The sequence below is a fragment of the Phaseolus vulgaris genome, chromosome 6 (genome assembly GCF_051622355.1).
Source record: "Phaseolus vulgaris cultivar YP4 chromosome 6, ASM5162235v1, whole genome shotgun sequence".
Lineage (NCBI taxonomy): Eukaryota > Viridiplantae > Streptophyta > Magnoliopsida > Fabales > Fabaceae > Phaseolus > Phaseolus vulgaris.
In genome coordinates this window covers 15,731,685-15,746,350 of record NC_143503.1, presented here as the reverse complement: position 1 = coordinate 15,746,350, position 14,666 = coordinate 15,731,685, and the positions used below count along the sequence as shown (strand labels likewise).

Sequence of the window (14,666 nt, the reverse complement as noted above, 5' to 3'; positions counted from 1 at the left end):
GCCACTTGGTGAAGTACTCAATGGCCACCACTAGGTACTTCATCTGACGAACTGTTAGGGGAAATGAGCCTAGAATATCAATTCCCCATGTATGGAAAGGTCATGGGCTGTGGATCTACCGCAACTCCTCTGGGGTGCATGATGCCAATCGGCGTGTTGTTGGCATTGTTTGCACCACTGTGCATATGTCGTGCAGTCCTCCCTCATGGTCGGCCAGTAATACCCTACTCGAACAGCTTTTGATGAGAGCTCGTCCCCCAATATGGCTCCCACAGATACCTTCGTGGAGCTAAGCCATGATACGTGTGCACTGTTCTCCGCTTACACAGGACAAGATAGGGTAAGTGTAGCCATGCTTGAACAACTTTCCATCCACTAGGGTATATCTGCCTGCATTCTTCTTAATGATTTTAGCCACTGTCGGCTCCATTGGGAGTAGGCCATCAGCTAGGTAACGCCTATAAGGTGTCATCCAGGTTTCACTCATGTTTGTTGAATCAAGTGTGATCAAAGGCTTTGAAGAATCCAAATCCAAGTGTTTGATGGAAGGTTGAAGTTGCTGCTGTGTTTAGGATAGGATCTGGGTAGTTTATCTGTATAATCCACTCTTTGTTAAATCTAAAGCTAAAGTGTTTTTAAATCTTTTGAAATTTAAGTGTTTTTCAAACTAAGTGAAAAACAACCTGTTGTTTTGTCAAAACAACTGATTGTTTTACTCTTAGGTGTTTTTTAAAAGGTTGAAAACTGTTTTGGTTGGTTGACTTGCTCTTGAGGTTGTTAAGATCAACATTCTTAGTGTGTGCTGTGCCAAAGGAAGTGTCTTTCTTGAAGGGTTCAAGGTCACTTCTTTGCTGGTTTTGTGTGTAATCTGTATTTGATTGCTTAGTGGATTGCCCAGTGGATTCTAGGGACTGGATGTAGCTCTTGGTTTAAGAGTGAACCAGTATAAACTGTTTGTGTATCTTTTTCTTCCCTTAAATTCAGTTATTATTGCCTTGCTGGTATAAACAACCGATTGTTTCGCAGAAACAACCGATTGTTTCGCAGAAACAACCGATTGTTTTTTCTGGTGCTTTGCTGTTTTGTGCTTTATATCTTAGCTAACTGAATTTCTGATTGAGTTTCATTCAAAGGATTTTGTTTTGTTCTAGCTTAAAAAGTTTTCGAAAACCCCTTTAAACAATTCACCCCGCCCCCTCTCGTTTAAGGCCATATATTCCATTGACAGGCCATATATTACCTTGGGCACCCTCAGCCTTTCTTGAGTCAACACTCGGTGCCCTCTTCTTCCGTCCTCCAAGGCACTCACCTGCTGGACCTCCTCCACACAACTTGTGGCGGTCCTGGGTGCCTTTAGGGTTTCCTGGATTACTGACCTTTGGCAGCCCCCCTTACCTGAGCTAGGGAGCTTGGCCAGCAAGTCTACTCGGGCATTGTGCTCCCTAGGGACATCCACTAACTCGAACGTAGGGAATGTCTCTTTCAAGAGCATAACATACTGTAAATATGAGGCCATCTGGGGATCCTTGGCCTGGTACTCGCTCGTAACTTGTCCATTCACCAGCAGCGAGTCACTTTTTACCAACAAACTTCGCGCGCGCAGTAGCATCCCTACAACCAAGGCTTCGTACTCCGCCTGGTTATTACTAACCTTGGAAGCGAACCTCAGGGCCTGCTCGATCAAAATTCCGTTTGGCTTTTCCAGGATGATATCAGCTCCACCGCCTTGCTGGTTAGAGAATCCGTCCACGGAGATGACCCATTGGAAGTCTCCACTATCTAGCTGGGTGGCTGCCGAGGAGAGCTCTACTACAAAATCAACGTAGACTTGACCTTTAATAGGCCCTCTAGGTTCATATTACACATAAAACTCGGACAGCTCAACCGCCCAACACACCATCCGACCTGCTACATCAGGCTTCTGCAAAAGACCCTACGGATGGGAAGGTCGGTCATCACGATCACTGTGAAGCTCTGGAAGTAGTGGCGGAGCCTTCGAGCTGCGAATACCACTGCTAAGGCCACCTTATCAATGGCTAGATAGCGCACCTCGGGCCCCTGCACCTAGATGTGATCCTGCTCCTGTACAATGACCGAGTTGATCGCTTGATCTGTGACTACGAAGTAAAGACGAAGTGGAGCACCTGGCAACGGCTTGCACAGAATGGGCGGGCTAGCCACGTACTCCTTCAGCTTGAGGAATGCCTCTTCACACTCTCTAGTCCATACGAAGCGGTTGTTCCTCTTTAAGCACTGGAAATAAAGATGCCCTCGGTCCCCTCCAGCTGATAAAAACTGGGACAAGGCGGTCATTCGTCTAGTTAACTATTGTACCTCCTTCACCGAGGTCGGGCTCCTCATTGCAATGATCGTCGCACACTTCTCGGGGTTTGCTTCTATTCCCCACTCAGTAAGGAGAAACCCCAAAATTTCCATGCTTCCACCCCGAACACGCACTTTTCGAGGTTTAGCTTCAAGTTGTATTTAGCTATTGTGGCGAATAGCTCTTCTAAATCAGCGATGTGCTAGTCTTTCTCTTTGGAAGTGACAACCATGTCATCCACATATGCTTGCACATTTCGCCCGATCATGGGGGCGAGAATCCTGTCCATCAGCCTCTAGTAGGTTGCGCCAACATTCTTAAGTCGAAAGGCATCATCTTATAGCAATAGCTAGAGAGCTCTGTCATGAACTTCGTCTTGCATTCATCTTGGGGGTGTATACGGATTTGGTTATACCCCAAAAAGACATCCAAAAAGCTGAGAAGTCGACAGCCTGATGTGCTATCCACCAAGGTGTCGATGTTGGGCAGCGGATATGAATCTTTTGGACAAGCCTTGTTCAGATCCGTAAAATCAATGCACATTCTCCACTTCCCGTTGGCTTTCTTGATCAACACCACGTTTGCTAACCACTTAGGGTATTGGATTTCCCTTATGTGGCCAGCACTTAGCAACTTCTGAGTCTCTTACCTGATGACCAGACGCCTCTCTTCGTTGAATTTCCTCCGCATTTGTATGACAAGCCTGACCTTCGGATCCATCGTTAGTCGGTGACACAAAAAGTCAGGGTCGATGTCGGGCATGTCTAAGGCAGACCATGCAAAGGCGTTCAGATGTCGTGCAATGACTTCGGCGATCTGGTTTTGCATTTCTTGGCTTAGGGTCTTGCCAAGCTTAAACTTCCTTCCTCCAATCTCTCTTTCCTGAACCTCACCGGCAGGCTCAAGTCGCCTCTCCTTGGCGATCTCCACACGAGTGGCTTTTTCCAGTTCTTGGGACTGGACAGTGATCATGCATACTCCTCCTTTAGTTTTTAGGCTATTCTCATAGCATTTTTTTGCCGTCTTCTGGTCGGACTTGATAATAATTACGTTCATGTGCCTCCTCGAGGCCACGACTCCTAACTTGTTAAGGGCAGGCCTGCCTAGAAGAATGTTGTAAGCTGAAGGAGCGTTAACGACGAGGTACCTGATATTGACGGTACGGGATGAGGTGTCGTCTGTGAAGGTCGTCCTTAACTCCATATGCCCCCTCACCTCTACCTGGTCTCCAGTGAATCCATACAAACAGCCGTTGTATGGTCTTAGCTGGTCTTGCGAAAACTGCAACTTGTTGAAGTCGACCAGAACATCACAGCAGTCGAGCTTCCTAAGTCGATGAGGACTCAGTGAACCCTTCTTCTTGTTGTGACTACCGAGATCACCACTCGGTCATTATCGTGTGGGACCACATCCCACAGATCGACCTTAGTAAAATAAAGGTCAAGCTCGCAAGACTGGTCAGGCTCTCGTGCCTCTACTGCCATCACTTCTCTTGCATACTTTTTTCGCTGGGAGGCGGTTTATCCTCCCTGTGAAAATCCCCAGAGATTGTTATTAACTTCGCCATGGACTGACACCTTATGCCCTTGATCCTCTGTTGGTGTCACCTCCTTCGAGCCTTCCTAACCTTCCTCTAGACACTCCTTCAGGAAGCTAACTCGCACCAGTTGAACCAACTGGTATCCGGAGGCTATAATATAGAAAGAAGAGTTTTCTATGCATGCAAAACACTTTTCTACATATTGGTTCACGCATGCATGTACACTAGTCTATCATGAGAGTTTTCCATGAGAGTTTTCCATAAGTTGGGTTACATTGTAAACCTTCATAATTTGAATATGTGTATTTGGAGTTTAGATAGATGCCAAATAAATCTCAATTATTGAATTCCATAGCAGACCAAATGAGCAGTACAGGTAGAGCTCAAATTGCACACGATTCAACATTGACTTGATATTGAAAACAACTTTTCTGGATTGATATAATAAGTTAAGACTATTTTGGATAATATCACTTACAATTATTTTGACTCATATCACTTAATGTTATTTTTTCAACATTGTTATTGAGGTTATTTTTAATTAACTTTTCGATCAATACTGGCTAACAAAATTTCTCAAATATGATCAAATCTTTACGAGTCGATGTTAATACAAATTTGATCAACTTTTAACAAAACAAAAGTTAAAAAAATAGTATTTAACTTTATTAAAGTGAAACAAACACTAACTCTTAATTTTAAAATTTAAATATATTTTATAGTTACAGTAGATTAGGTCGACAAAAACTTTACATGAGCTAAAAAATAACATAACTTCTACTTGTCTCTCTTAACAATTTTGAAAACTTAAATATAATATATTAAGTGATATTAATTTAGAAATTTTAAAAATTTAATTATATTTTGTCATTACTATTAAATAATGAAAATCAATTCTAGAAAAAAAAATAATTAGTTGTTATATTGACGAAATTAGATACTAATTTATAAATTAAAAAAATCATTGATATTTAAATTAATTTTTATTATTGATAAATTATTTTTAAATTGATATTTAATTAGTCACTAAGGTTTTATCTATCAATTATTTAAATTTTAAAGTTGGTAACTAAAATTTTGGTAGCTAATTAAATATCAATTTAAAAACTATTTATCAATAATAACAAATTAATTTAGATACTAATAATTTTTTAGTTTATAAAATAATATTTAATTTAGTTAATTATTTTTTATTTTTAAAATTAATTTTTTTTAATGATTTTTTGTAGTGTAGTTAGAGTCCTAAACTTAAAATAGGAAATATTTTATTGGCTATGTGTACTAGGATGAAACTAGTTTCCTACTTCATTTTCAAAATTCCTGTATTCAACTCTTAATCTCCTACATTACTTTAGGATCAAAGTAGTTTCCTACTTATTTTTTGAAGTTCATCTTTTAAAACTCTTAATCTTTTTCTCTCTTTTAAGTTCTTTTATGCAGAAAAAGTCTTATTCATTTCCCACATTATCTGTGTCGGAATCTTGAAGTTCTGCATCATTCTTGATCAAAAGTGGCAAGATGGAGAAGAGGAGAAGCGATGCACAGAGACCGATTAGAATAGTGGAAAACCAAAATCTAATTTCATTAACCTGCGCATTTGTTGATGCCATATTTTTTTATATTACAAAAGGGAAGGAAAAAAACTCTAATGGGCTTTGGTAAACAAAAAACAACAAAGCCCAAACTAAGAAAAACCAAAATGACCAAAAACACTAACCCCCCCCCCCCCCCCCCCCCCCTCCTCAAGCTGGTGGATGAATGTTGCAGACATCAAGCTTGGAGAGTAGCTTATGAAACCTTTCTTTGTCAAGTGCTTTTGTAAGAAGGTCTGCAGGTTGATTTTCAGAACTGATTGGAAGTAACTGGAAAAGACCTTGTTTTAGCTTCTCCCTCACCACATGACAATCAATGTCTATGAGTTTAGTTCTTTCATGAAAGCTATTGTTGTGTGCAATGTGACGTGCAGATTGGCTATCACAGAAAAGGCTAGCATTGTTGCTGGTTACCAAATAAAGATCTTCAATAAGATAGCTGAGCCATTGTACTTCACAACAGGTAGTTTCAAGAGCTCTATATTCAGCTTCAGAAGATCTTGACACTATACTTTGCTTCTTGGTTCTCCATGACAGCAATGATTCTCCAAGGTAAATAAGGAATCCAGTGGTGGATCAACGTGTTGTAATGCATGAGGTCCAGTCAAAATCAGAAAAAGCTTTAATCTGAATATTATTATTTTTGGGATAGTAAATACCTTGCGCTGGCGATGCCTTTATATATCTGAGTATCCTCTAAACAACTTGGTGATGCAATTTTGAAGGTGCTTGAACAAACTGACTTAGGAATTGTACAAAAAAACTGAAATCTGGTCTTGTATGAACTCAATATAGTAGCCTTCCAATAATCCTTCGGTATGTACCAATGTCATGCACGGTTGAATTTTGATCAAAAAACTTTTCATTCTTCTTAGTCATGGGTGTGACTGTTGGCTTTGCATTCAACATACCTGCATCAGCTAAAATTTCGAGTGCATATTTCCTTTGATAGATATGGATGCCATTCTTGGTTCTAGCAATTTCTAATCCTGAGAAAAACTTTGAATGACCAAGATCTTTTATTTTAAAAGCCGTATTTAGGGAATTTTTAACATCCTCTATATCTTTCATGTTGTTACCAGCAACTAATCTATCATCAACATATATGAGAAGAGCGATAAAGGATGTTCCAGCAACTTTAATAAAAAAGAGAATTATCTGCCTTTGAACGAGCAAAATTAATACTAAGAAGAAAAGTAGTGAGTTTGTCATACCATTGCTTACTTGCTTGCTTTAACCCATATAAGGATTTGGTTAGGCGACAGATTGGTTGGGTTCTTTTGCTGGTTACACCAGGGGGCAACTCCATATAGACCTCCTCTTGCAAATCACCATGCAAGAATGCATTATTCACATCCAACTGTTCAAGGTGCCAATCCATGGCAGCAGCTACAACAATGATAGTTCGAAAAGTAGTGAGCCTGGCCACAGGTGAATAAGTTTCCATGTAATCTCTGCCTTCACGCTGTGTATACCCTTTGGCGACAAGTCTTGCCTTGTACCTCTCAATTTCTCCATCAGCTCTACGTTTAATCTTATAAACCCACTTACAGCCGATGGGTACTTTGTTAGGAGGAAGATCCATTATTTCCCAAGTTTTGTTGACTTCAAGAGCTTCTATTTCTGCCTTCATGGCTTCTACCCATTCAGGAAACTGTTTTGCTTCTTCAGAACTTTGTGACTCGGTTTGTGAGGATATGGACAAAGAGTAGTTTAGTTGGTTTTCTGAAAGATTTTTGTAGGATAAAACAGAGCTAAGTGGATAACACACCTTTATGTTTTCTTCTACTTGCTTGCTACATGGTGCCATCATGATCTGGTGATGATAATCCTCCAAGAATGCTGGTGTTTTCCTTATCCTAGCTGAACGTCTCAATTCTTCATGTTGAGTACATCTTTCAGCTTCATTTTGCAGAGGAAGATCATCATATATTTGTCCCGTGAAGTCACTGTTTTCTTGGACAGTTTCTTGCTCATCTCTATCACTTATGTTATAAAAGAAAGTTTCATAGAAAACTACATTTCTTGATACAAAAATCTCTCTAGAGTTAACATCTAAAACAACATATCCCTTAGAACCTTGTTTGAAGCCAAGGAATATGCAATTTCGTGTTCTAAGATCAAGCTTGTGTCTGTTTTGTTCAAGAGTAGAAGCAAAACATAAACACCAAAAAATTCTCATATCAGAGATGTCAGGCATACATTCATACATTAGCTCATAAGGACATTTGTTTCGTATAACAGGAGATGGCAAACAATTTATCAAATGCACAGAATGTAAAACAGCATATAACCAAAACACCTTAGGCAAGTTAGATTGAAACATAAGATAACGTGTGATATTTAGAATATGTTGATGCTTCCTTTCAACAGTGGAGTTTTGCTGTGGTGTTTCATTGCAAGATGTTTGATGTAAAATACCATGTAAATCATAAAAATCCGTCTAGCAAAACTCCTTCCCATTATCAGTTGTAATAACCTTTATGCCTTTATTGAATTGATTCCTAACATACATGATAAAATTCTGCAAGAATTCCCTAGCATCACTTTTGGTTTTCATTAAGTGAACCCATGTATATCTACTATAATCATCTACTATCATTAAAAAATATTTGTGTCCGTGAGCAGAAGTAACACCAAAAGGGCCCTAAATATCCATATGAACAAGATCAAAAGCATGCTTACTAAAAGTTTTACTAAGGGGAAAAGGCAATTTATGTTGTTTAGCTAAATGACAAGGAATACAAACATTCATATTATCAAAATGCACATCAGAATATTTCTTAGCCAGTTTATCCAGCACTCTGTTTGAGGGATGGCCCATTCTACAATGCCAAATGTCAAGTTTATTATCAGATTTGAAAACATCATTATTGTACATACTGCAAATCAACCCGTCTCCTTTTTCTGTGTGCAAATGGTAGAGTCCATTGTGTATTTCAGCTTGACCAATCATCTTCAAAGAATGCTTCTCCTATATCTGACAAATATTATGATAAAAAACAAGTTGGCATCTCAAGGATGTTGTTAGTCGCTGAACAGAAATTATATTCAATGTAAATTCTGGAATGTACAAGACATTATGTAGAGTTATGTTCTTTGATAAAGTCACGGTACCAGCATACATAGCAGTAACAGTATGATTATTGGGTAACTTAACTCTCACAGGTTTTATTTTGTAATAGCTTATAAAGAAAGAATTGAAGCATGACACATGATCAGTGGCTCATGTATCAAGAATCCAATTACTTATACCTTCCTTACCTGAGTTTTTGCTCGTTTTTGAATATTCTCCTGTGGTGTTGTTAATCGCTTTCTCTTTATTCCTGGAATTTTGAATCATATCCACAAGTTGTTGCAGTTGTTATGTTCCAAAGCTTTTGACAATCTGTTCGTTAAGAGTTTCTTCATGGGTAGATTTTCCTTTTTCAGCTTCATTTTCTTCATCCTTCTCAAAAGCGTTTGCAACACTTCTTTGTTTTATCCATGGTGGGAAACCATGTTTGGAATAACACTCATCTGCGGTGTGGTTCATCTTGTAGCAGAAAGAACATTGTTTTCCATAGTTTTTTCCTCTTCCTCTTCCATAGTTGCGCCACCCATGATTACCGTTGTTGGTTTTGTTGTTTGTTCTTTGTTGATTAGCCCTATTAATCAAGACCTTCGTGTCTATTCCCATGCTCTCATTCAAATTTCGTTCTTGTTGTAAAACTAAAGAAAAGACACGATTAATACCTGGTAGAGGTTCTGTTAGCAAGATTTCCGTTTTAACAGTGTTGTATGTTTCTCCCAATCCTTTCAAGAAGCACATCACCCGCTCAGAATCCTTATAATTTGCTATAGTTTTCATCATCCCGCAACCACACTTCGTCTTGCACACACAGGCTGGCAAAGGGCGTAAAGAATCCAACTCCTCCCACAGAGTTTTGGAATCAGTGTAATAATCTGTGATACTCCTTTCACCTTGCTTGATGGAGTTAATCTCTTGTAAGAGGTCTGAAACACGAAAGTGGTTACTTTTCGCAAATCTTTCTCTAAGGTCTTCCCACAATTCTTTTGCACTATCAGTATACACAATGCTTTGAGCTATTTGCGTTGATAGACTTCGCGTGATCCATGAGATCACCATAATGTTGCACCTCTCCCACGCTTCGTATTGACTGTCACTACTTGAAGGTTCTAGTATCTCCCCGTTGACAAATTTGAACTTGTTCTTTGAAAGTAGGGCACGCTTCATTGCTCTACTCCAAGAATGATAGTTGGATCCATCAAGATGCGGCGTGACTAAAACCATCGCTGGACTTTCTCCTGAATGAAGGTAGAATGCATTGCTTGGGTTTTGTTGATCATTCTTGGAGAAAATTTCTTGTGTCGCAGCCATGAGGAAGACGAAGCCAAGAAAGGGGAAAAGAAAACGATGAAAGATTCGTAGGAGGAGAAAAAAAAATTGAGGCAGTAGAGCAGAGTGGGTTATACCATCTTAAAGTTCTGCATCATTCTTGATCAAAAGTGGCAAGATGGAGAAGAAGAGAAGCGGTGCACAGAGACCAATTAGAATAATGGAAAACCAAAATCTGATTTCATTAACTTGCGCATCTGCTGATGTCATACTTTTTTATATTACAAAATGGAAGGAAAAAAACTCTAATGTACTTTGGTAAAAAAAAACAACAAAGCCGAAACTAAAAAAAACCAAAATGACTAAAAACACTAAAAGGAGGTCACCAGTGGAGTGGAAACCACAGTTTATGATTACAATAAAGCTATAAAATAATCTGCTAAAACTTTTTCTGTCTAATCACATCACATCCAAGTTATTGCATTTTCTGCTTCAAACACCTTAAAAAGAATCAGCAGCTGCACTTCAAACACCTTCAAGTTCTGACAACCACGAGCACAGATCATACAATCATATCATGGCAAATTCAATAGTTTTCTTCCCATCATGAGCCTTGCTGAAGAAATACTTGAAATAGTCGGAGTATAAAAGCTGTTTATATTTCGGTTTATCACCATTTTCCAGCACTTCTGGCAAAGGACCAATAACAGCATCAGGTGCTGGGTTGACAAATATTGGAATGGAGATTCTGGTCTTCCTTTTATTTGCAACCACTCTATGCTCTATGCTTTTGTATCTTTCATTGCTCATTATCTGTAGCACATCCCCAATATTGATTACCAATGCTCCTTCAACAGGAGGAACATAGATCCAACTGTCTCCTCCATCACTGCCTCTAACATAGAGCCCTCCAATATCATCTTGTAGAAGAACAGTAATTGATGATATATCAGAATGAGGGGCTACCCCTGATACAACTTCAGGCTCAGGGCAAGCTGGGTAGTAATTGAAACCCAATATCATAGCACCCATTAAAGTGTCTTCTCTTGCTTTATCTAACTCCTCCACATTCACTTTCTTAAGAAGCACCTTTAGCAATTTTCTAACTAAAACTTCACAATACTTCATATATTCCACTGCTTGATCCCTGCATGAAAGGCAGCAGTAAAGGGACCACATATTTATGACAAAAAAACAAACACTTGTATCATAATAAAGGAGCAACAATTCAAATTGCACATGATTTCTCTTCTCTCTTGTGCTCATCAACACTTAGTTCATTATGGATTTATATTATGTGAGACAGAATACTTCCAACTAACTAAACCATGTACTTAAGCATACCAATTTTATCCCACAACCTACAATCACACAATAGCTTTGAGACTATCTTTCATGATTCAACAAGAACTCAATTTTCTTTTATAACACATTCCTTTCTCTTGCCTACAACATTGCATAAAATAAAATTAGAAGTCAATTTTACTTGTCATCCTGTAATCCTAGAAATAACATTTCATTCCAATGTGTGAATTAAAATTAAATGTTATAAAGCTTACGATTACAGAAACCATAGTCTTTTCCTTCTAGATGATGCTAGTTACATGAGTTATGCAACATAGTTGAACTCGGTTAAGGCTCAAATCCCCACATTGCATCTAACAGACCATAGACTTTATAAAATCAAGATATGCGCTAAGCAAATAATTAACAAACCAAAACACAAGGATTGCTAGTAACGTACTCATTAACAAATTCTTTATTAATGTTTTGAAAACTATAAAACCATAACCGAGTTCATAAAAGATCAATACTTTTTTGAAACTTCAATCGATGATACAGAATGTGTTTCATAGTGTTTTGGTAGCATTTCTCAACCAACTCACAGTTGTTAAGAACTATCACTTACTTGCATATAGCAGGCCAATGTGCATGAATTTTTTCCTCTGAGGCATACACAAGTTGCAGATAATCTTTCCACTCCAAGACCAACTCAGCATGGGGGCTGAAACTAGTGGCCAATCTGACAACTTCGGTGGGTGAGTTCTCTTTGATGCTCTTCTTTTCCTGAGCTGGCAATTCAAAGAATCTGTGCACAGAAGCCTTGAGATCATCAATAACCTTAAAGGGTATCCCATGGTTGATAATTTGGAAGAAGCCCCACTCGACTGCAGCTTCAAAAATGAAATTTTGGACATGTGGGTCTTCCCAGTTGGTGAAATCAATGATGGGAATTGATTCCCGAGGGACAATTTTGGTGTGATCTAATCTAGCTTGGAGAGGCTGAATGTATTGGGGAGGAACAGTTGGGAGGTTGAGATCAGCAAGACCCTTTACTCCATTGGCTTGGTTCACCAAGAAATGAGTGAGATTGGAGGTAGTGGAAGACATGGGAAAGTAGACTATAGGAAGAGATAATGGTTGGACAAGAAGACTTGAAAGTAAGAGGAAGCCTTTATTGATCATGTACACTTTATTCATCATATCCCAACTACACAGTTTCCTCTGTAATCGTGCATGTTAAATTTAATTTTTTTTTTACATGCAGGTAAAAAATAATTAATTATTATATTAATTAAATTAGATATTATTTTATAAATTAAAAATTATTGATGTTTAAAATAGTTTATATTATTAATAAAAATTTATAATATAACTAAATATAATATTTTTAATAATTAGTAATTAAAAAAATATTTGTTTATTTAGAGACAATTTTTTATTTTCTTGTCTAGATGTAGTTAGAAATATTTTTTTGGGGTACTTTTAATCTAGTTTAAAGGCTATGTTTTTGGTTTCTAATTATTATATTATTAGAGACTTAAATTTTTAGTTTGTTATCTAATTTGAAGTAACTTACTGTACTGGTAGGTACCGGACGATCAGGGACCGACCGACCAACGTGAAATAACAACATAAAGAGCATAATAAATAACTATTATTACTAGCAGTTACTATTAGCACTAAATAAGTAATGGCTACTATTAGTAGTCATGAAGTGTCATTAGTAAGAATCATTGGCATTGAATGAATCAAGGAGAATGTCCCCAACGGTAACAGTGAGAGAGAGGAATGATACTCGTATAAAGGGGGGCTAGACAAAAGAGGAAGGTACGTTTTCATATCCCAATATAGCACACTTGAAACAGAACACTAACTTGAGCGTCGGAGTGTAATTACAGGTACCCCCCAGCCGACCAAGCGTCAACATTAAAAGAATGAGATTGAAGGAAGGTTACCGACACATCAACCACTCACAAACAAGTATAAGTACTGTATAGGCCCCTCACTGACCTCACAGTTACAGTTGCCGCCCACCGTGTGTCTGCGCATTTCAGTGATTACCTTACACTTCTCTGGATTGGCTTTTATACCTTGATGCGTGAGGATAAAGCCCAAAAACTTCCCTCCTTCTACTCCAAAAGCACATTTATCGGAATTGAGACGTATTTGATAGCGGCGTAGTGCTTGAAATACTTCCTGCAAATCCTGAATGTGTTGTTCGAACGAGTTAGACATGACGACGATATCGTCCACATAGACTTCGACACTTCTTCCGATCATGCCGTGGAAAACGTTATCCATCAACCGTTGGTAGGTAGCTCCAACATTTTTTAGGTCGAATGGCATGACTACATAATAAAAGTTGTCTCAGTCAGTCTTGAAAGTTGTCTTTTCCTTGTCGCTCGGATGCATCTGGATTTAATTGTATCTTGAATAGGCATATAGAAAACTTAAGATATTATAGCCAACAACCCCATCAACTAGTCAATCGATGGTCAGTAAGGGATATGAGTCTTTGGGGCACGTTTTGTTGAGATCGGTGTAATCTATGCACATTCGCCACTTACCATTGGATTTTTGGACCATTACGATGTTGGCTAGCCACATTGTATAGTGCGCTTTTCTGATGAAATTTGCTTTCAACAACTTTTCGGCCTCTTCCCGGATGACCTGGCGCCTTTCTTCCCCCAGTTATCGTTTTTTCTGAGTCACTGGTGTTGCCTCCTTGTAAATAGAGAGGCGGTGTCTAATGATATCGGGGCTTACCCTTGGGATGTTGGTGGTTGCCCATGCGAAGAGATCGGCGTTATCCACTACAGTTCTGCTAACTATTTTGCGGTTGTCCGGGTTCAAGGACGAACCGATGTATGTTTTATGCTTGCACTATGTAAAGTCGCCTGGTAGGCTCTACTTTTAGACTTGCAACATAACATTCGTGTGTGACTTTTTTATCTACGTGGACCGTGACGATATCTCCGTCCGTGGATGGGAACTTCATTGCCAAATGGGGGGTACACACTATTGCTTTGAGGAATCAAATAGATGTCATCAATAGAAGAAATGGACAAGAGTCGAAGCATTTAAAGTTCTTCTTATTAGTCTTTGCAAAAGATGAGGCCCAAGCCCAAAGCCCAAGCCCAAGAAGGTCAAGCCCAAGAAAGCCCACTCCAATCAAAGAATCACTAGGAGCATGGCTAGATCTTTGGGAAGTGATTGCCAAATGAAATCTCTCTTTGTAATATCTCTTGCATTAAATTGTAAATAAGATAGGATAGCCTTAGGGAAGTGCCTAAAAAGGAAAATAAAAGAAACTATGCATGTAAAGGCACTTTTAGTCACTAGTTACTTAGAAATGGCTAGGAAGGTCACCTTTTGGCCTAGTTAGGCACCTTTTTGTTCATAGAAGGAACTAGAAGGAGTCTTTCCTTCCTTCCTTACCTAGAGGGCTGGTCATCTCCCACCTTATAAAAGGAGAGCCTTGCCTCATTGTAAAACAAGTTGAATTTGAAAGTAATGAAATGCTAGTGAATTTTAGAGAAAGTTGTGAGCATTGACTTTTCACTACAAGAAATTGCTTATTTAGCTGCA

The 14,666-nt window shown here is 38.6% G+C and overlaps 3 protein-coding genes across 3 annotated transcripts; all 3 read right to left on the bottom strand.

The window, feature by feature from the left end:
- Positions 1–5,605: 5,605 nt before the first annotated feature.
- On the bottom strand, positions 5,606–8,411 carry LOC150027191 (uncharacterized). Its single transcript, XM_090303857.1, has 5 exons — positions 8,205–8,411; positions 7,969–8,102; positions 6,680–7,587; positions 6,367–6,591; positions 5,606–5,907 (listed from the first exon to the last, which is right to left on the bottom strand). Exons 1-5 carry the CDS (start codon positions 8,409–8,411, stop codon positions 5,606–5,608), a joined length of 1,776 nt encoding a protein of 591 aa, XP_090159983.1.
- Positions 8,412–8,819: 408 nt separating this feature from the next.
- LOC150027190 (uncharacterized) lies at positions 8,820–9,692 on the bottom strand. Its single transcript, XM_090303856.1, has one exon. It carries the CDS (start codon positions 9,690–9,692, stop codon positions 8,820–8,822), a length of 873 nt encoding a protein of 290 aa, XP_090159982.1.
- Positions 9,693–10,006: 314 nt separating this feature from the next.
- On the bottom strand, positions 10,007–12,265 carry LOC150027189 (feruloyl CoA ortho-hydroxylase F6H1-3-like). The gene is made up of 2 exons (XM_090303970.1): positions 11,704–12,265; positions 10,007–10,941 (listed from the first exon to the last, which is right to left on the bottom strand). The coding sequence occupies exons 1-2, from the start codon at positions 12,258–12,260 to the stop codon at positions 10,365–10,367; spliced, it is 1,134 nt and encodes a 377-aa protein (XP_090160096.1). The 5' UTR covers positions 12,261–12,265; the 3' UTR covers positions 10,007–10,364.
- Positions 12,266–14,666: the final 2,401 nt, after the last annotated feature.